The 23,584-nt window shown below is 38.9% G+C and overlaps 1 protein-coding gene across 2 annotated transcripts; it reads right to left on the reverse strand.

Moving 5' to 3' along the window:
- Positions 1-23,584, reverse strand: apc2 (adenomatosis polyposis coli 2). Of its 2 annotated transcripts, none has more exons than XM_012954604.3 (16): positions 23,303-23,584; positions 22,176-22,249; positions 17,388-17,546; positions 15,538-15,622; positions 15,070-15,169; positions 14,274-14,382; positions 13,659-13,772; positions 12,178-12,261; positions 10,433-10,516; positions 9,857-10,235; positions 9,577-9,666; positions 8,530-8,669; positions 8,358-8,435; positions 8,126-8,242; positions 7,513-7,727; positions 1-6,563 (listed from the first exon to the last, which is right to left on the reverse strand). In XM_012954604.3, exons 2-16 carry the CDS (start codon positions 22,179-22,181, stop codon positions 1,406-1,408), a joined length of 6,918 nt encoding a protein of 2,305 aa, XP_012810058.1. In that variant the 5' UTR covers positions 22,182-22,249; positions 23,303-23,584; the 3' UTR covers positions 1-1,405. The 2 variants fall into 2 exon arrangements, with proteins under 2 accessions (XP_012810058.1, XP_002941166.2); XM_002941120.5 differs by having other exon boundaries at positions 15,070-15,229.

Genomic DNA, 23,584 nt, shown 5'->3' on the forward strand with positions numbered 1-23,584 from the left:
TACTGTCATAAATGGTGGTTTTTATTCATTTTTACATTTCATACATACAATTAACTCAAATGGCATTTGAATTTTTAAGTGAAAAACAACACTGAAAATGCAGACTTAGTGCGGAAAATTCTTGTTCTGTGCTAATGTTCAACTTTCTCAAGTCTCTTCAATCCATGTAAAAAAGCTGGGATTGTTCATGCTCCTCCCTTACCACATAACTGGGTTTGAATAGTTTCAACAAGAAAGCTAGAGATACCCTGAAATTGACTGCAGGAAGAAACAGTTGGCTTGTTGAGATCCCTCATTGTCTAATTCACTGTCCATGAGGAGTAACAAAGATGCAGTAGCTAAGGACATTGTGTAATGGCTGGAGGAATGAAGGAAGGAATTAAAGCTGAGAAAGTTCATGGTTAAAATTAAAAGATTATTAGCACATGGAGAATTTGTTTAAGAAAAAAAGAATATATCCAAGTGCTGCAACAAATGTTTATAATATGGCCGACGGTCATTATTCAAGGTGCCTGGAACTCCAGCTAATGCCCAAAGCCATTTATTGTTGGAGCTTTAATTTTGGCAATAAGAAAAAGTATAATGAACATTTTTTTCCATTCTCTGTTCTTATCGTAGTTGAAATCTGATAAGCTGAGCTGTGGTTATATATAGGATAGCCAGTAAGTGTAAGAAACATGCAGCTACACCTATATTAAGGCTTGGCTTGAAAGATTAAATGTAGGCATTTTACTTATAGTTTGATCAAGGTGCTTTATTGCAAGGACCAACATTTCAGTTGAATCACCAGCCTTTAAATTTGGTCCTTATAATAAAGCACTTATAATTCTTGTAAGTCAGGTGAAGTGCAGATATTCTTTTTTGGATACTTCTTGACATGTGGACTGCACCCAGGTCCAGGGATCCATGAAGGCCTGCATTTGCTTGTATGTTGTATATTGGTAGTTCTTGATTGTGTCCACAACAAATGGAATATTTTTTTAGCTTAACTTCAGTCAGGAGGAAATTATGTTCATCTTACATATATTATCCACATTTTCATCACTATCTCATTTTTCAATAGGATAACTTGAGCTCAAGGTTAAATGTTTTGATAAAAAATTGCCATACACGATTATTAAGCCTTCAGTTCTCCTGGCAATGCATTTGATTCAGTGCCTGTCAAATGTGCAGATGTGTCAAGTTTACAGATCCATAAAGTGCCATTATCTGCATCAAACATTAGAAAGTCAATAAGCAATATTTATAAGTCCAAAGTGCACAGGATTCATGGACTAGTGGCAAGACAGGAAAGAAATGAATTCTAGTATTAAGGTTCTGCATTCCATCCATGCCTTGGAGACTGTGATAACCTCTGATCCACCAACTAAACAAACTAGGCTGTAAGTGCTTCACTTATCATTCACTAGTTTACTTCATTCACTTCCTCATTCACTACTTTTCCTGCAGCTTCCTCTGTTACTGTCAAGATTGGGCTGGGAACATAGTTAAAAGGTGTTACGCGTGCAGCACGGCTGGGAGAGCTATGCCTACTGGTGGGTAGGTTCACAACAGCAAGAGCACTTTTTCCCAGCTCTGGAAGAAGAGATGAGGCTAAACCAGGCCTGTTTCTACTCCCCATGGAGCTGCTTTCAAGAGTGGGTGAAGTGCTGGAGTTAGTCTTTGTAACAGCAATGTCTTCAGTCTGTACTACAGCATCACTTGTTTTTCGTCGTGGCTCAGATACATCATCAGTAAGTGGTAGAGCACATGCTGGAAGAGTACTCCTAAGAATGTGGGGGATATCTTCATCTCTAATCCTTCTCCAGGTTGCTCTGTCCTGGCTTAATGCAGTATGAGGTCTTGAAACTCTTGCCTCTTCAGCTCTGGAAGCATTCTGGTCTTTCCTACACTCACCACGTGGCCCTGGGAGGTTTATGTGAGGAGAAGAAGAATATCTCTTAAATGGTTCTGGAGCGGGTGGAAGATTTCTTACTGGAAGGCGGGAGGGACTTTCAGAACTTGTTCTTCTTGGAGGGCAGTTAGGTGAAGCAGTCACTTTTGGCTTAGGTTGTTTGTGGACTTTAAGCTCCTCACACCGGGAAGAACAGAGAAAAACAGCAGGTAGAGCTGAATTTTTTGGGGGAGGAATACGGTGTTGTCGTGACACAGACAGGTCAGAATGTTGACGTCTCATACTTCCTGAAGATTCTTTGATGAAAGTTAGCTGACGTAACATACCAGATTTTTCAGATTCACTGTTCTTAACCTGGTTAAGCCTGCTTCCTTGAGGCCTCCTGCTGGGACTCTGCAGAGGGCTGACAGGTTCTATAGCAAGTGGTGAAGGGCCAGGGGGGCAACGAGGAGTAGGCTTTTTCATAAATGGAATTCTTACAGGGGACTTCTGAGTCTTATTACCAGGAAGCACCTGGGTATTTTTGGACCTCTTGGATATTGGTGAAGGTACTGGTGCTTGTGCTTTACGTGATGGAGTTGAATTTCGAGATGAGCTAGAGGAGGATGCATTGCTGATACGAGCTGGTGGTGTAGCACTTCTTTTGGGCAAGGTCATTTCCACTCCCAGGTCTGAAGATTTCCCTAAGCGATGAAGGCTTCGAGATCGCACAGCGGTTGCTACTTTTGTTGGATCTTTAATGTGAGGAGCTTGATTCTGAAGTAGTTTAGTTGATGATTCTTTCTCCTTGGCTGGTACATAGATAACTGTACGGCCACGGAGGACCATAGGGATGTTAGATGCTTGCTTTTGGTTAGAATTAACTTTTCTTTCTCTGACATTTTTTGTTTCTTCATTAGAGTTTATTGTGTTAGCTTTGTTGGAATTCTGGACCCTGGGACGCAAGGCCCATTCTCTGCTTTGTTTATGTTTGCCTTGTAAAGGCTGGTGTCCCGACACTGATGGGCTAGACATAAGAGAATCAGATGAAGGGCCTCTTGACATGGATGAAGTGCTCCTGGAGATAGAGGAGGCAGCTTGGTGTATCCAGCTGACAATGGAATTAGCACCTTCTTTGATAGCTTCCCAGTCTATGCTATCTAGATCTGACATCTCACCTCCATCTGGTGACCTGTCTCCAACAGGATTTTGTTCACTTTTACTTTGAGTGAGTTTAAGTGTGTGCTTCCTTTTGCGGGCTGAGGTTCTTTTCCTCCTAGGTAGCACTGAAGAAGTGCATCTTTCCTCATCTGAAGTTCGACTGACAGAAGAATCTCTGCTTCCAGCATGAATATTTAGACTCCTGCACTGAAGCCTAGCTGAATGCCTTCTGGATTTATCTACCTTTTCTAGTGCACATATAGGTTCAATGTCACTGAGTGAACTCATCGATGAACTGAGAGAGTAGCAAGGGATGGGTTCATCCTCTATTAAATTTGAGAATGTAGAAGCATAATTGCTTGATTTGCTGGCTGGAAGTCCATTTGTTCCTCTCTTTGATACCCCAGTATAGAGACTTTTTCTTGGAGATTTTGTTGGCTCCTGTTTTATTTTAGGAGAATTTTTGTTTGAATACAGTGTGTCTCTGTCCTCCTCATAAAAGCAATAAACTGCCTCTTCGGTTGGTGTGGTGTGACAGAATGACTGAAAAGCTAGGTTTCCATGAACATATTCACCTTGATTCAAATCCAGTTTTGATGGGTGACCAGGAGAGACAAAAGTCCTAGCATCATATTTTACTGTACCGTGTTCAGGGCCTCCAATTGTAGTTGTCTGATGTGCTTTTAATGGATAAGCTGGGCTAGTGGGTCTGTTTCCTTTGTTACTATATTTAGTTGGATTTGCACAGTAAAAATTTTTCCTCATCTCCTCATTGTCTGCTATATTTTCCATTGTGTATATTGATCTTCTCTTTTTTTCCAAATTACTATCTAACATTGTCCCAAATTCTCTTTTTTCTTTCTGGCTTTTCAACCTATCTTTTAGATCTTGATCGTCTTTAAGAGGGTACTGTAATGTTTCATCACTGAGGGAAGCGGCACTGGAGAAGTTAACTGGTGTCCCCTCCGCTGAATCAGTGTAAGAAGAGTCATCCTTAAGCAAGTCTTGCTTTGAATGGAAGACCTTTGGCCCTGCTAGCTGTGTATGTGCTGGAACCAACATATATACTGGGAGATGAACAGGTTTTTTACTTGAGGAATTAAGGATATGTGTTGAGAGGACAGATGTCTTAACATTACGTAACCGAGAGGGCATGGCTGAATTTATGCACTCTTTTAAAATATCAATATCATCATCGGAAACAAGTTCTAGTTCAGATTTCGTCATCATTCCCAGGATCCGTTCCTCTCTATTTTCTCCTCTTTTCTCATGTGCGACAAAGTTTAAACAATTCTTGTCAGAAAAAGGTGGGATGAGTTTTAGCTCCACATCTTTCTCAATGTAATGTTCATGCAAAGGCAACGCACTCAGACTTGAGGCACATGAGAAATTTTCTGTTGGTTTTTCCACTGTGAAATAAATCATGGAGTCAATATCTCTTGGAATCTGAAACCTCTCTTTAAAGTCTGTTATCTCCATGAACTTTTTTACATTATTCTCCCACTGGATATTGAACTGGCTAGTCTCTCTTTCTAGGTGCCCACTAGTTTCAAAGCTTGGAGTTTTGCTTCTGCTAGGTGGCATGGTCTGCCCTGGGCTATCTGGCAATTCACTGGGGCTTATTGTTCCACTAATCATCTCACTACATGGATCACTCTGAATAGAGCTGGCAATGGAAGGACTCTCAAAGCTACCCAGGGAACTGACTGAGCTGCAACGACTCATTACCAAAGGTGTTTCCTGTATATAATTCTCTGAAGAGCTGGATGGAGTCATGTCATCATTCCTTGATGGTGAAACTTCCCTGAAAAAGTGTTTTTCAGGTTTTGGCATAGGAATAACCATGGGTTGGGAAGTAACTGAAGAAACTATACCTTGTTTTACTGCTGCATCTTCTGTTTCATTGCTTTTGTACTTTATGTTGCCTTCCTCCATCTCTAGTATCTCTAGGGATGAGTCACTGTCTATGTCATTATCACTTCGGCTTTGCCCATCCAGTATGTTATCTCCTGATGATAGAGAAGAAAGGGAGCTGCACCGAGAGAAACATATTGGGGTTCCCTCTACTGCATATTTTTGGAGTGATTCCTGTTCTGTTGAGGAGTGGTTAGAAGCCTTTTCAAATGTTTTTATATAAGAGTCAGGTATTTGTGATGTGAGTAACCATGATTTTTTTTGCTGTAAAACACTTCCAGGAAATCCTGACACATTACTGGATACACTGTCAAGGCCGGTAATGTGCTTATATGATGGAGATAGCTTTATGGTATGCACCAAAGGATCGGCTGGTAAAGTGTTACTTGTACTTTTTACAAAATGATCTTCGGTACCTTCTTTGTTCTTTAGACTTGTAAGCGATACACTTTTACTTGTTGAGTCATAAAGCTGCCTTTGATCTTCTGTGGATGGCACTTTTTTTATAGCTGAATCATTTCTTTCAGGTTTGGGGACCAAAACACTCTTTAGATCCAGACGACTTGGGCGTTTCTGATACCTTTGTAACTCATCCTTGTAATCAATAAGGGAAGATCTGCTGCAGGGTTTCATATGTTCCTTTGGACAGTATCCATCACTTGTGCTGCCACTGTTTAAACTGTCATTAGAAAGACTTGTGTAAGCAGTTTTTAAGCGTAATAGAGCTTGTGCTCTGCTTATATTATCTCGCCTTAATAGACCACTTTTATCTGATAATCTACAAGGAGAACAGGAATGAGCTCTGGCTTCATGTAGCTCATCTGAACCACAGGGCCAGTCAATGCAATGATCCTCTGAGCTTAAGCTAAAACTGTCATCAGAAGATGTATGCATTGTAGAAACATCTTCCACAAGTCTGTCTATCTTAGATATTGCAGAAGGTATTTTAGTTGGCAATTTATCAGCTGATGAGATATATTCATGTGGTTTCCTGATTTCATTTTTACAGCTGTCAACCTTCTCTAGCTCTCCTGCTCTTTTTAGGGACCCTGTTCGTGGAATGTTCTGACCTTGGGTATAGGATGAATTAAGATACATGGAGAGTACAGAGGAATTGCCAGTTTCTGCACTGATGGATGTATTTGGGATATCATCATCATCAAAGCAACCAGAATCTGATGCATAATCCTTAACCAGGCTTTCAATGTGCCTCAGTGGACCCTTCACTGGCTGTGATTTAAGGCCTTGTTTGTCAATGGTTTCCGCCAAGTGCTTTGCGTCCAGCTCAGCTTCCAGTGCCTTCTGCTTCCTCATATATAGTGAAGGCATACAGGAACCAGGAGAGATTACAGAAGCATCTTTGTACTTTACAGGGCGGTGTGCAAGCAAGTTTCTTAGGGCAGCTGCACTGCCCATTGCAATCATCTTGTGCTTGGAGTGAATAAGGTTTCGTAACATACTAATAGCTCCTAGATCCCACAAAAGCTCCTGGTCCTGAGCGCACCGTGCAGATAAGTTCCATAGTGTCCCACAGGCGTTGCTAACTATGGTCAAGCTGTGGGACCTGAGATGCTGCAGAAGAGTCTGGAGACAGTTGTGATCACGCAGGATCTGCCTGCAAGACAAAAAAGGGGTCAAAATATATATTATGACCAATCAAATCACCTTATTTAAAATAAACCTCAAGCTAGTATAAATGTCAGATGCTGTTTAAGACACAAACATATTTAAAATACATACTTTTTTTTTTTTATTAAAAGACATATCAACCCCAAAAATACTTTTTTGCCTAATAAAAGAAAACAGGGGCATTTTTTTTTTTTTAAAAAAAAATGTGTTTTCCCCATTAGCACATATCTCCAATGGGGAAAACAATTTTAGGGCAACAGGTGCCCTTTAACACTTTAGGTGCACTAACATAATTTTGCAGTCCAATACAAAAATGATGCATCATTCCCAATTCTCTGCCCCAGTGGTGCTTACAGTTACAGGTCCCCATCATATTCACACACTATAAATCAATATTTTATAAGGAGTCAATTAAAATGGACACAGTGGAGAGTGTAAATTGACAAAATTCATTTAGGTACAAATATGTACCTAAATAACATTTAGGTACAAGTCCAAATATGCTCCTGCACTTGCACATGGTGGACATTGTATAAATTTTGCCTCGTCTGATGTGCCTATTGATACTGGGAAAACTTGGAGCTACCTGCCACCTTGGGCCTGGTGGTAGCCCAGGGATTCCGACAAAGGGTTGTATCAATAGGTGCTGCAGACTTTTGCTTAATGAATCGGATGCCAAGGCTGTTTGAAACACAATGCCCACCCAGAAAATATTTGATGCAATTTGCACCTCTTTTGATACACCAGACATAACTGTGGTAGAGGCGATTAGAGTACAGCCACAATTACCTTGGGATTATGGGGGACAAGTGCTGCATTATGGGTAAAAAACATGGTGTCTGAAATTGCACTTTGCACACGCTACTTGTATCCATAAATAACTCTTATGTTGGGCAGCTGGACACCAACCTTAACATAAAAATGTATCTCCTAACCTGTAATCATCACGTGTAGCTATCAAACTGGATACATTGCGCAGGATACCTCCACCACTCTCTATGATTGACAATGAATTGCTCTGGCATTTGTAGGTCAATGTGCTCACTAAGAAGCCCAGCGATCCCTCCACGGAGCAGACTGAGGCCTTGTTCTCAGTACTGTGTGCTGACAGATTCCACAGTGCACTCAGTACGCTCTTTAGTGTTGACTCCTTTTGAAAGAAACAATAAAGCAATACATTCATTAAACAGGTAATGTTCTAAAAGACAAAATAAGGTCCGTGTTTCTTCTCACCTCCTCATTAAAAGAAAACTGTTAAACTATTAAAAAGGCAAGAGTTAGTCAGTATCCCTTTAACTTCTGAAGTGATGGTTTGAATGTGTGGTTTGAGACTTTCTTCCTCCATTAAAGTATCGCTTATGCATAAATCTGAACTTTGTTGTTCCTTTTGTGCTGCACTCACCTATTACAGGTATGGGATCAGTTAGCTGGAAACGTGTCATTCACATTTTTCAGTAATAATTAAAAATTACCTTGTATATGATCCCATACCTGTACATTTCAAACACGATAAAAAAAATGTAATGCCTCAAAGATGCTTGTTCTTACCTTGTTGGCCCGCAAAGCACATTGCATCAAGCTGATCACACTGCCCACTTCACGCAGAATCTTCTTACTATTAATATCTGCCCTCCATGACAGATTTCTTAAGATACTGGATGCCACCTAGTAAATATGTGATACTAACATGAGTAAAATATTTTAAACTTCCCAAAAATCTCTGCTTTTTATTTTCCTGTTCTTAAGAAAGCAAAATGTTCTATTGACGCATACATCTCACCTGCTGCAATTCTTCATTTTCGGATGCCAGATGAGCCACAATTGCCTGCATGCAGCCACGCCGGGAGCAGAGTGTTGCCTGTTAGAGATGGCAAGGCAGTTGTTGAGATGGCAAGTGCATTTTTTGTGTATATGTCTTTGTATATGTTTTTATGTATAAATTATCCTCTTACCTTGTTCACTACATCACCGAAAGTCAGATTAGTTAGAGCCATTCCTGCATAGCGCCTTAAGGCCAAGCTGAGGGGATCACTTGTCATTCTGTTCATCAGATAGTCCACCTCAAGGAGCTCAGCAATGGCCTGTAAGCCACCTATAAAAAAAACAAAACTTGCAGTTACATTATTAAAAAAAAGTCTAAAAACCTTAAGGGGGGGGGGGGTGGTTGTGTGTACAGGACTTCCCCCTCCTGTGACCCTAGTCACTAACTCTTTGGGTAGTGGTAAGCCCTTTCTTTTACACAAAGCTACTAGCCCATTGGTCTACATTGAGCTGCAGCAGGACCATCTTGCCTTTACTCCCAGTGTTCCCAGCACGTGCACAGGACATCTGAACTGGTTTGATCTGACTGTCTGAGTGCACATATGCATTCTTTGTTTTATAGCACTGCTATTATGCTCCAAGTCAATGGCAGCACCAAATACACTAGTATTGTTGGAAAGATCGTACTGATGTACTGTATAGCAACAGGATGGTAAGTTTTTCAAATGACAGATTTATCATGTCCACAATGACCAGGTTAGTAACTAGGGTGCACATCATCACCACCAAGGTTTTAGAGTTGACTTCTCCTTTAAAATAATGCTAAAATAATATTAGTAATAATTCTAAAATATAGCTACCACCATTTCTAGTTTTATTTAATTACATACACAGGATATTGTAAGGCTGTGTTATACTATGCCACAGTGACTTTTGGGGTTTTTTATATCTGTGTATTTTTACAAGGCAGTTGATAGTAGGCATGGCAGAAATAATGGACCTCATACACTAGCTTAGATAAGGAAAATCACTAATGCAATATCCCTTAGGAATCACCAGCCTAGGTAACTGTACTTTGCTAATTTAGATCTATGTTCCAATCTGAAACAAAAACATTGTCTACCATATTCTTATAAAATCTTAATAGGTAGACACTGGAGAACCAACAAACTGACTCTCAGTCATTGACCTCCAAAACATGCACTAATACATGTTTGGTGATTTACTGTACATCATACCAAGCTCATTCATTGCTCTGCGATATTCCTCGTCGAATGACAGCTTCATGATTGCGCAGCTTGCTTGGCAGATCTGTGGCTCCACAGGGACTGGATATAAAATAACAAACAGATCTTGTGAGATAGTGGCAACATGGGTTGGTATAAAGAAATGTTGCACTGTTCTTTGCACTGCTCATGGTATATGCCTAATATAATCTCTGTATAATATAGCTGGTATGCACATAAATTCTTCTTATAAGTTAGATTAAACTTAACATCTCTAGATTCTGTTTTGTACCTGGGTTGCATTCATGCATGTTCCCTACTCGTTCATGCTCTAGCATCCAGTCACAGCAGGTTTCTGTATAAGATCGAATCTGTTCCAAAATGTGAAGAACTCTCATCTCCTTCTTAGCCTGCCCTTCATCTGGCTGAGAAAAAATAACATTGTGCAGGGCAGCATTTGCACGCATCCTGGCATCCTTAAATGCAGAAGATTCTGGTGCCTTTGTATCTCGCTCTGCCTCATGCAAGATTTGAATCAGCAGTGGGAGGCAGCCAGATCTGCGCATGGCCTGGCAGCTGTCTTGTGAGCTGGACATTGCTAAAAGGGTACGTGACATATCATCCTTATCTCGGTTGGCCAGCATAGACAGAAGCCAAAACACAACCTCCACCTGTGGGGGAACAAGATGCATTGTATTATTATTATATGTATTGTTCCATGTAAATGCATTTAGTTGCATTCTACTTGTCTACCTTGCGTTATTTCTTCATGTTACATTAGCGTTTTCTCACCTCATTCTTTCATCTCACCCCCATTCCTATATTGTACACTACAGTGAAAATAAAATCCTTCTTTGCACCAAATTACCTTGCTTTCTTGCTGCCCTGAGCTGTCATCTGGGGGAGCAACAGCCTCTGTATTAATCTTTTCTGCTAAGTCCATGCTCTTTTCCTGTGGGAAAAACCAATAGTTATAAACAGAGTAACACCTTTGAAAACTGCATATATTTTTACTGTATTTTATTCTCATTGACCCTTTAAGTACCAGCAAGTAAACTAAAATTAATTTATGGAATGCCAATTCATTTTCCAAGATTCAAGCAATTTGACTGCTGTAAACTGACAGAGGCTTCTAATGCTTGTGTTGCAATGGACTACATGCATTAAGCTCATTAAAGTTTACATAAGTGTTCTCTGGGGCTGATCTAAGCGAAATCAGAGATTGTCACAAAAGCAACTGCAATTTGTTTAGAGCTCCAACAGCATTATACTTACTTTACTTTATTGCAGATATTTATAGTAAAAGGTCCTACATATATTATTTGCAGTCAGTTCTTTCTTACTGGAAAATATAATGAACAGGCCATGGTGCAGCTGTAATGGCACAAATAAGTCACTGTGTAGTTAGTTCCTTATAAATGAACTTCACTGTGTTTAGTGTCCATAACAGGGTTTAAAACAAGCACAACATTTTTCTTGGTGTAGCAACCCATAGTAAACAATCAAATGTTTGCTTCCAAACAGCAGATCAGTAAATTAAATCTGTAACAAGAACCCAAACAAACATTGAATCTTTATTTTCATGGAGTTTCATGAAATATGGAAAAAGTTCACTCACTAGACAATTTCACAGTGCAACAATGCAACAGTGCAAGGTTTTTAAAAAGAAGATCCACGTGGATCTTCTTTTTAAAAACCCGACAACCATATGGCCTAAACTTTGATTATGATGTTACTTGCTACGTTTAAACAGATCTAGCCTTTGTATCTACACTGTTATCCTAATTTAATGTATATAGTGCTTAAATGTATCCTTATGTGAAATTAGTGACTTTTTATTCACCATCCCTAGCCACAAGACCCTTTGGTCTGATTGGTTAATTGTAAAACCTTTTCTATTGGTCAATTTGCCTTTAAATAGTGTGTATTGTGCATAATGTATTCAGCCTGTGATTAAGTACCTCATGGTACGAAACGCGTAAGGCTTCTTGTTTTTACATATGGATCTAATAAAATGTATACTTTTTTAATGTAAACTTCTTTTTTGGTTGCTTTTCTCTACGCTTTGAAAAAATCTGGAGTGCCTGCCTGTTTCTATTTTTGATATTCCAGCTTAATTCCAGCCTGGGCACTATCTGCAAGGAGACTGTATGATCTTCCTATGCTTGTACATGTACTCCAGTTTCCCCCAAATCCATATTGTCAGGTTAATTAATAATACTAACCTCATTTCGTACGATATTCGGTGCGTGTATGGCAACTTGGCGAGGCAACCGATATCGCAGGAGGCTGCTGATATCGCTGATCGGACGGGTTAAAAGATTTTGATCGGGCGCCATTGAAGGCGCCTGAGCAAAATCTGCCTTCAGGGTTGAATCGACAGAAGAAGGTATAAATCCTATTGTTTCTACCTCCATATTTGACAATTCAGCCCTGAATGTCAGTGGAGGGTTGGAACGATCTTTCGTGCGACCATCGAAAATCGCCACGTGTGTGGCCAGGTTTAGACTAAAAGCTCCACTGGGGCAGGGATTGATGAAAATGATGTATAATCTCTATTAATAAAAGATAATAAAAGAAGAGTTGAATTTTCAACTTAGGCAAAAGTGTTACCTCAATAACCTGATGCTCTTTCACTTCTTTACTTTGCATTTCTTCCAACTGTTGCTCTATTTGCTCTAGGTGAGATGCCCGAATCTGAGGATGGAGCGTTATTTTAGAATTAGTCACCAGTTCTTCATACTATAATTTAACACCTTGGATGTATACTACTAGCTGCAAGAATAATAGCTGCCCTGGCCTTTCACTAGTGCATTCACAGAACTGCTATATATAATTTATGCTTTCTCAGCTGATTAAAAAAATATAAGCTCCAGAATTACTCCTTAACAAGTTTACAGACACAGGAAAACACAGATCACTGAATTGTTATCTTGGACAGCAAATATGTTTTCACCAAAAATCTCAACTGACCTTCAAGCTAAATTTCCAGGAAGCACAAACAGATATTCTCAGTACTTCTCTCTCTAATTAACCTTAAGCAATTCGGTCATAATTACTTTACTGTATCTTAGACAGCAAATGAGTATTCACCCCCTAATCTGACTTGACCTTCAAGCTAAATTTCCGGGAATATCAGGAGCTAATTAACTTAAAGGCTGCCCTCCACGGTCAAGACTGTAAGACACCAAGGGGTTTGGGGCTGTCCTACAGTTTGAGAGCAACTGGTCTGCAGGCATTAACTATTGTTTTATTGTTATTGGTTATTTTGCATTTAGGTATTTGCTGGGTATTTTTGTGTATTCATATAAACTGGTGTAGCCAGGGTTGCTATGTGATAAAATATTCTTATTCAAAACCCTGATAAAATACTGATCTCCAGGATTATGAACAAATTATCTTAAATTAATTATTAGAATTCTTTGTTTACTGAGTAAAAAGAAATTTTGAATGAAGCATCCTTCAGACACAGGGATGCTTAGTATACAGTGTCAGACTGGCCCATCAGGATACCAGGAAAACTCCCGGTGGGCCCAGGTGTAAATTGGCCCTCCTGCTTCTGACCATTTGGCCTGGAGAAATATATGCTAGCATTTAAATAAAAGAGACTATGAGAATAAAGGAGACTAGGAGAAAAATAGTTTGGAAAGCGGGCCTAGGGTCTAAGGTTTTCTGGTGGGCCCCTGGGTTCAACACTGTTAGCATAAAAAGTCATGTAATGCTTTTCTAAATCCTTTACAGGTCAGGATGATGGCATCCGTTCGTAAAAATCATCATTAAACCATTGTCCATTTTCTGGCTTTGTTTCACATAACACCAGTGTCAGGGTGGCAATAAAATCGGCAACAATTTTTTCTATATTTGGTGACAATTCTGGAGATAATCGTTAGTTAACCTCGCAAAACAATTTACAGAGCATGAATATGATAATAGGCAATGAAATATATGTTCTCTAGAAAGTCCGCAATGACAGAAGTGCTTGCACTTTAGCAGACCTGCTCTTGTGTTTTTATTTGAATTTTTTCTGGTGCAGGTCTTTATCTCTATTGCACCTTGATAATACCAGTGACTTGCTAAAGTTTTGTTGACCTGACCTGTGCTCTCTGCACCATCTCATCTGCTGTCCCAAATCTCTCTTCCAAAACACAGTGCAGATGATCAGATTCAAACTCAAGCTGCTGCCGGATAAGGTCAATCTGTAAAGAGAACTAAATAGTAGAGAAGAAAAGGAGAGGAATAGAAAAGGAAAAGAAAGTGTAAACGAATGAATTATTAATAGTGCCATTATTAGCTAACAATGAGATTTTAATCATTTAATCCCATGCTTAAAGTTTGAATTGTTTATTTTACTTTGGACTTTCCTATGGTTTGATTAATTTAAGCATCTTTTATTTGATGTATATACAACCCCAAATCACCCCCACCTAGAACCACATCTGGGGTTCAAAAGAATTAGGACATTCAGCTCATCTGGGGTTTACTGAACAGTGCTAAATATTTTAAAGAACATCTGTAATGACAGGGTCTAATTTCATGGCTTCCCCAAGAGGATAGAGATCCCTGTCCAGTAAAGCTTGCAATCTGTGATTGTAAAACTCCATTTTAAAATGCTTTGCAGAAAGGATGTATGTTTCTTAGTTTTTTTTGTTTACATATGACTGCACTTTAAATCTCTCACAATAAACAGTCCAGCAGCCTACGAGTCTCACCGTCTCCGCATGAGGCAATTCCTCTAGCCGCTTGGACAAACTTTGAATTTGGGAGTAGTACCACAGTTTTTCCTTTTCCTCCTTATCAATTTCCCCTAAAAGCAGGGACCTAATAACAAAAAAAAAACTGACTGTTAGAGAGATATTGGCTTTCTATATGAAGTAGTTATAGAAGTTGTTTATGAGAACCAAATACAGCATTAAAAATAAGTCTTCTTAATTATACTGTATAGACTTTGTGGAGCAGTAAAGAGGACAGTCATTATATTTGTCAGATTAATAAATAGCTAGAAAAAGTGACCCATTTGTTGCACATGTAAATGTTATAGTGATGTTGGAAAGGGCAGTGGTGAAACTTTATACATTTCTTACATAATAATAATCTGGTCCTAAAATGGATGCTATATTGGGCTTGTGTTTATCTATCTAATGAATTGCTAAATGTGAAAGTTGGCCAATTTATTCATTCCCACTGATAAGCTTATTATGTATCCATGTGTGGTGGCAAAACTAAAAATCAAAGCGGTTTGGCCCTTTACCTCTTAGTCTATTTTGGCCCTTTACCCCTTGGTACATCGGGATATTTGTCACCCAGGGGAATACTGTACAATGTACTACCTGTGGGCAACAAATTTCCTGAAAATAACTTTGTATTGTAGTCAGTGGGAATCACCATTGTTAAAACTGATTACCTTTGTAATTGTGTAAAGATGCCTCTTCAGGCAATTTCACACGATAAGTAATTGGTAATTATGATTGATTTATTTCTATTTATTTACATTTGACTGATTCTCACCTTTCTTTCTCCAGCTCCTGCATTAGAAGTTCACTTGTTCGGCTTTCATCCCTTGCTCTTTTTTGAGGGATCTCCAGTTGCATGGGGGTGGCAGAGATATCTGGGCCAATGGCAGGAGAGGTATATAGATTATAAAGTCCAGGGATATCACCCTGCAAACCTGAAAGAAATCAGCCTGTGTTTATAGAATTATATAAAAAAGTTGATGAATTCAAAATGAGGGGTCATTTACTTAGCCCCTGGGCACAAGTACAATGGACACAAAAGTGCAGTAAGCAGTAACGACAGTGATAAGCGGTAGGGACAGGTCCCCCATGAAGGCTGCACATTCTGACACTCCCTAACTAGCGCATGTAAATGACACGCAAGTTAGGGGCAGGTAAGGAGACAGCTTTGCAAACTAGACCTATGGTCTAACAGCAAATTTCCACTTTAGAGTGAAGGAACAATTGTGTGACTTTTCCTCACCTTTAAATTGATCCAGCATTTCAGCGTGACCTGCGCCCCCCCCAACATCGTGCTCAAGCTTGACCTGAAGATGTTTCAAAACTTCCTGAAATGTATAGAGCACAGGATAATACATATTTTTTTACATAAGCTAATTATAGAAAATTGCATGATCAATATCTGATCTGCCTAAAATTAATAACAATGCAATCTACAGTATATTTGTTATGTATAGGCACAAGTGCAAGAGTACTTATGGGCACAAGAGCTAGGACAGGAAGATGCCTACATTCCTACAGTTGCAGCACTGTAGTTAAAGTTGCTGCTGTTAAACTACAATCCAAGCTCATCAGAAAGATGAAGAATAGCCATTCGTCATCTTTCCGATGAGGTTGGATTGTATTAAGAACAACCAGAGCTTGCAGGTTGATCAGTCATTTATACTATATTGTCCTAATAAATACTGCATGAAGCTGATGCTATGAGAAGGCATTTGCCCCTTTCTTCCCCTAAAACTAGCTTTTGCTATTGATCAACATGCTATAAGTTGCTATGACAACTTATAACTTGTCTTTTTTATTCTTTATTTTTGGCAGTATTTGAGATGCAGGTCTCTTTTCTTGTTGCTAAGGTCCCATGTAGCAACTTGGAAGTTAATGGCAGATTGGTCTGAACAGAAAGGGGTTAAAATATTAATGCCAAAAAGAAAAAAAATTCAATAATTAGCCTCCGGACTAATCTGCTTTTTGGTTATCAGGATCAAAGCAAACCACTGAAATTATTGTATTGTTATGAATTGTTATTGTTATGAAATAACTGTCTACATCATACTGCTAAACACTTATAGAATTAAGGTGGCCATACATTGAAGAATCTGCTGTGGGTCATTACACCATATACCCACTTTGAGACGGGCGACATTGGGTTGATCCGAACGTTTGGGCCCCAGGCCAAATCATTAGATCAAAATATGCAGGACGTCGGATCAAGGACTGCATCAACGTGCAGTTCTGGACATTGATCCAACAGGAAAATCAAACCTGACCGATCAACATCTGGCTGATTTTTGCCAAATATTAGTCAGGTGGGCCCATCAGAGGTTGTTTTTTTTCAGCCAATTTATGGAAACCTTTAGGCCTTAAGGTGGATAACAGGGTAATGGAAAAGGAATGGATTACAAGTATTGGGTTGTCACTAAAATTGCCCATATAGCCTTATTCTAAAGTAAATTGTAATAATAAGCATATGGGCCAGTAGGCTTTCTTCTGGTTGCCCTGTCTACTGATGTATGAAAGCACATGCATACTGTATGTCTTAAAGCCTTTTCTTTCATTTATAAAAATTTCTACCTTATATTGCAAAAGACATCTCTCACACTGTACAGTACTATTTATTTTAGTGGGTTAAAATCGTTTAAGTGGGTTAAAATGATACTGACACTTTCCTATAATTGATATGAAAGAGTCTGTATAAATGAGTCCTGTTTACATTTGTACTCCAGCCTATGGAAGAATCATACAGTAAAATCCCCAGCTAAGCATCACCTGCTGAAACATCTGTCCCCTTTGCTCTTGCGGTATTGAGAGGTGGTAAATACCACTGAACAAGAGGTGGCTTAGGGTCAATAGTGTTACAAAAAAATACTGAGGTGTTGCATAATAGTTTGGAATCACTTATAAGGGTGTTGGCCCTTTTTGCAAGTGCCAAAATAATATCTGCTCCATCAGTAGTGACATTTATTTATTATATTCATTAGATACATTTTGTAGTGTCTACTCATATCCTAATTTTGCAGTAATCGTTTTGGACATACTCATTTCCCCTTTTTTATGGACCAAGTCTCATTTTTATATCAGCCTGGCACTGCTTACCTTCATATCGGATGTGTCATGTTCAAGTCTGTTTAGCTGGCTGCTATTATCCTTCAGCTCTCTTCTTAGGTGGGAATTCTCCTTCTTAAGGTCCTCCACCTGACGAACAAGCTGGTCATAGGAGGCAGCAGCGCCCACCATTCCGACCCTTGCACACACCTGTATGAACCATAGAGTTTACCTAAAGTTCCTCCCACATAAATATAAACACAGCAACATTGTATTTTTATGCAGTGCCTAGCATATTGACCATTCAATTTGCTCATGCTGCCCTCCAAAATAAGCCCACACGCATTGTTTTAGCTAACAATAATGTATTAACAACAAGCCTTTTTAGCGTAGTCAGAGACACTGTATTCACTGCTCTGAATATTTATACTAGCTATGTCATTTTTTTAGCCATCATATGTTTCAAAACTAATCTGTCCCTGGCAGAGAATGTGTTAATCCGTGACTTATCTCTCTGGCAGAGTAGGAATTAATCAGTTCTGGAGCAGCGTATATGTGATGTCACTGTCTGAGGATAAAAATTCAATTCTACCTCCCCCCTTTTTCTAAACTGTGCTTACAGCCAACCAATCAGTGGAAGTCGACATCTAAAAGATACCATGGTAACAGCCAATGGTTATGTAGAGATCAAACTCAAGCAATCAGATGAGACAAGGAGAAACAATTCATGCCCTGTTACTAAGTGACAGATTTTTTTTTTTTAATTCACCATCATAAAGAAAAAAGTGGGTCATTCCTGGTTCATTACATAGTCTAAATGACCTAGCCACTGCAGACATTAAGGAAAATACACCACTCTTTTCACCGGTCTCATCCCTTAGGGATATACCTATTCTATAAATGTGAGCAGTGTACCATTAAAAATAACACACAGCGCTTTAAAATGCATCCAACCATAACAAGATTACAATGACAAAAACACATTTAATGGAGAATGTTCAAAAATGCATTAATGTACACAGTCCTAACAAAAAATAGATGGTCTAATTTTTACAAATGCTCTTAAAAACATATGGCCCTACAGCACTGCTGATACACTATGAAGGTTCATTCATGCAAGAAATGCAAGCCTCTGGCACAAGCTTGGATCTAGTGACCATCTGTGGTACATGTAGAAATTAATGAGTTTTCCTAAATTAGCTGTCAGCATACAGAATCCTCTTGGGCCCAGAGGTCTATTAACAAGTGAATTGCCCTTCATAGCTTTGGTTATAATATTTTACCTATGGTTGTTTAAAAGCAATGCTGAGTAACAGTAAAGCATGTGATCCAAAATGCCTGATTCACAGGGTTAAAAATACTGTTTCTGGCAAATGCATGATCTATTAGGATAAGGTGCAAATCATTTACCAAGGCAAAAAAAAAGCGTAGATTTTTATTTTTTTGACAGCGTTCCCTGGGCAGCTCTCAGAAACATAGAAAAGATGTGTCTAGGCGGGAAGCAGAACAAGGACTCCATTATAATAGGAATAAAATCATCTCTGTTAGCGCCACCTCCTCTCACACAGAGACGGCTCTCTCCCACCCTCTTCCCCCAGTCTCCCAGGCCTTAGCTCACCAGATACACATTAAGGCATTTGCATTAGGAACAATTAGGAGGCCATCCTGGGACTAAGGAAATGCACATAAAGAATGCAGGAGCTTGGAACGTGAAAGATTATTTTCAGCACCTTGGACAGATGTGGGGGCCACAAAACCTTAGGGAGCCATTTGCACAGTCCTGCAATATGGAGACATGTATACAGAATATGCCGAGCAACACAAAATAATAAATTAGAGCAGGTACAAAAGTCCAGTTTGTTAGAAGCTATTGTCAATAGGAACTAATCATATTCTATGTCCAGTAATTTGCCTTGCAGTAGATAAATGAACGAGATTTCTTATTCACAGGTCAATGAAAATACACATGCTGCATAGCACATTTACATTTTTTTGTTGTTAAATCAAACCCAAAGCATTGAGATTTATGCATTATATCCCACGGGTATAACAGCCAAATTGGAATCCTTGAAAGTCATAGGTTCACAGTGGGAGAACAACAAGGTCTTCTGGTCGTAATGATTACTGAGGAGTAAATAGGTGCCTCCAGCAACATTAAGGCATTTACAGGGAGGACTGAAATGTAATGGTATTGCTTATTGAATTTCAAGCCCTGGCAGATCCCAACTGCATTGTATAATGATATTAACTGTATAAGCCCAGGTATTGCAATACACTTCTGCCTTTTAAATTAGCTCCAGACAGAAACAAGGAACTGGAATGCAAAACTGCAGCCACAACCTGCTGTGATCTACCATCAGAAAGCAAAATGACATAAACAATACCATACAGTATGTGCTACTGAATAACAACAAGTAGGGTGTGGATTGCCAGGCTTCAGCCCATTGACTCTAGTCAACTACAGCTTTCAACATTCCTTATACAACTGCAGGCTGTTACAGGATGCCATTGTAATACCTGGCAAGGCTGGAGTGCCTCAAGTTTGACATAGAACCATCAGACACTGATCATCTAACTATAACAGGAAACAATTCAGAATTTAAAAAAACAAAGAGCATTTTGTATCTTTCTAACAAGACCTAATTCTTATTTTATTTATAATTTAGTTTAATCCCTAGAAAAATAACATCTCTGTTTTCTCCATGGGTTAATTAAACACAAATAACATCAGTTAATTAGTATTTCATATTTTGACATAAAGGAAACTGTTGACACACAAAATACAGGCCATGGCAGGATTCTTAAAAATACCTTGCAAACAAAATGGCCATATTAGCTCTGCAAACATCTAAAATGTACAGTGCAAAACAAATGTGTACAGAAAATAAAGTGAAATGGAAGCAAAAAAACCACAGTACAACATTCGAAGCCACAGAGGGTAAAATGGGTGTTCCTCGCAAGTGTGTTTTGCTTTCCATCAATAAAAGTCAATAAATCATTTTTGTTAATTTAGACAGATGGCACTAACTGGGGGCAGTGTGCTAGCACTGGTGATAGCAGTGGAATAAATAGTAACTCTGCCCTGGTGTATAAATCATTTATTGTAATGATTTATGTGTCCATATGTTCTTAAACAGGCCCACAGATTTACAATACATCATCCTGTTATAATAGTCAGTGACGGCATAACAAAAAGATATATAAGCATCACATATTTTATTTCCTTACTAATAACATACAGACAACCGGAAAGAATGAGCATTTATAACGTTATCTTCATGCAGAGATATAGATTCCAAAGGCAGCTATGGACTGTGGGTGTGAAAAAAGAGGTAAAGATGTATCACTTCAAGTGTAATATTTAACTGTTGTCCCTATACTTGCACATATCCATGATAAACGGCTATAAGAGTGATAAAAAAAAATCTGTGATGCATTATCACTTGCCTGTTGTAAGGTGAAAATGGTGTGAAATGGTGACTGTTTTCAGGTGTTAAAGCTGGAAGTTTTTCTCAGTAAGATGAATTTTTGAACCCTTTAGTAAATCTAGCTAAAATATTACAAGATGCATTAAAGCCCTGTATACACTTCTTGACTAGAACTAAAGTCAGTACAATATTTATCTGTTGCCACTGAAAAACACAGTGGTCTGGGTACTGCCCCAGAGAGTCTGTGACTTTTCAGCTCCTGTTATCTGAAAGCTCAGAATTACGGGAAGGCGAAGGCCATCTCCCATACACTCCATTATAATCAAATAATTCTAGTTTTTAAAAATTGATTTCCCTTTTCTCTGTAATAATAAAACAGTACCTTGTACTTGATTCCAACTAAGGCAAAACTTTTTTTTTAATTTTTAAATTACATTTTAGAAGACATGGTGATTTAAATTATGGAAAGACCCCTTATCTGGAAAACACCAGGTCCCAAGCATTCTGGATAACAGGTCCCGTACCTGTATAACATGTAATGGGATGCGGCAGGTGTTATAGAAGAAGGGGCAGGCTGGATATCCCTGTGTTGCACTCACTGCCGGTGTGTAATCTTGTAATTCATTTTAAAAATATATATTTTGTTTATCTATTTATATTTTGTAAGGGAAAAGCTTTTTATTTAGTGGTATGAAATTGTACCCTGCCTCTTCCCTGTTAAGATGAAAATGCTTAAAAGTAAAATAGCACAGCTAGCACCATAGCCCCTTAATGTTATTGGTACAGGTATGGGACCAGTTATCCGGAAACCTGTTATCTAGAAAGTTCAGAATTCTGGGAAGGCCATCTCCCACAGACTCACTTTTAATAAAATAATAAACATTTTTAAAAATAATTTTCTTTTTCTCTCTAATAATAAAACAGTACCTTGTACTTGCATGCCCCTCTCCAGATAAGGGGTCTTTCCACAATTTGGATCTCCATGCCTTAAGTCTACTAAAAAATCATTTATTAAACCCAAAAGTATTGATTTGCCATCAATAAGGATTAATTATACTTTGGTTGGGATTGAGTTCAAGGTATTGATTTATTATTACAGAGAAAAAGAAAAAAATGTGAATTATTTTATTAAAATTAAGCCTAATTTAGCTTCCTTAAAAACTTTGCAACATTTCTGTAACTCATTAGGGTCAAACAGGAGTCCTGATTTCAACCAGAGTTTTCTTCAAGAATACATAAAAAAGAAAGCCAACAGGATATATTGTGTCATGTGCAGCACTATTTCTCCTGTGGTACCTCTTATACAGATGGTTATACTATTAATATAAACTGAATGGTTAATTTATACCATCAGGATCTTTCTGCATTTTATAAGAATCATCAACATAATCTGTTTCCCTTTCCCTCATACCTCCATTCTGTAATCCAAAAAGGCAGCTTGCTGATTGCTACAAACAACCAAAGGAATCCTCCAGGGGCTTCATCCTGAAGAGAAAACAATTCAGAATTTAGATTTACAGTGGAAATAAAAACCAACAGAAACATTTCCATGAATGTGGCCTGATGTGCAGCACGTAAAGAGCTTCTATTTTAATTAATGCTTTTAAATGAGGCCTCACCCATGTATCCTGCTGCAATGTTAGGCCCCATGTATACACAACTATATCAATACACCCATTTCAGTTTCACCAGCTGATGCTATTATAAACATCCTCCCATAAGCAAAATCCCCCCGAGCGCACATAATGAAACCATCTCATTAAACCACAGATAGCTCTAACGCTAGTCATCCTGTCATTAACCTTCAGTTAACTCTTCCACAGATTTCCCACTGTACAATATTTCTTTACCTGCCACCCAATACAAACATTTAGCTATTTTAATACTATCATTGTACACCTGTTTTTATGTTTTCCATATCTTTGTATCCCAGCTGCTCTGTGGACACCCTGCTGTATTGCTGCACCTCCCTACTATTCCTGATGCGCAGCTCTGATACTACACCTTTCTGCTATTCTTCGCTTTTGTGTGATTCAGCCCATCGGCATCAGTATTATACCAGATTTCTGCACACCAGTCACTGAAATTTGTTATAATAATCTATGCAAGTGTTCCACCACTGGCCCTGTACCCCACTCCTGTACTTCCGTTTGCTATTACAGTATCCAAGGGAGACCGCCTATTCACCTCTTGATTTCTTTGTCTGATGGCAAAATAAATCCGTTCTGCCCTGTGCAAGAGGCAACAAGCCAACCAGATCTGCCATGCCCTGAAATCTCTTATTTCTTACTCCTGCCCCTGAAACTCTCCTTGTACCTTTAAGGTAAAAAAAAAATCAGTTTGTATTCAGGGTATGAGATCCAGCTTTCTCCATTATTAATCAGGATGGCCGAGCCAGAGGCAGCTTCCATTTAATATGCAGCTCAGGAAGAAGAAATAACAGCAGGAACAAAATAAGAGCCTAGAACACAAAGCCCTTGTATCACCACATTATATGTCCTTTATGTCCATCTGACAAAAGAATATTCTGTTTCTCACCTGCTCTGATGCAGAAAATAGGAGGGATGCTGAAATATCCTATATCCACAGCGGAGTATTTTGCTGCCTCCATGGATTCCTCCTCTTCTCTCCCTCCTCCTTTCTCTCAGCCTGTCTATTCCTCCTCCCTTTCCACTGCATCCCTCAAGCCCTCCTCTGTCACTACCCCCTTACTGCTTCTGTATCATGCTTTCTTTCCACATCTATTTATCACTGAGTCCATTAATCCTGTACCATTATTTCTTCTCCTTCATAACCCTGTACATTATTTCCTCCCATCTC

Source organism: Xenopus tropicalis, chromosome 1 (assembly GCF_000004195.4).
Source record: "Xenopus tropicalis strain Nigerian chromosome 1, UCB_Xtro_10.0, whole genome shotgun sequence".
Lineage (NCBI taxonomy): Eukaryota > Metazoa > Chordata > Amphibia > Anura > Pipidae > Xenopus > Xenopus tropicalis.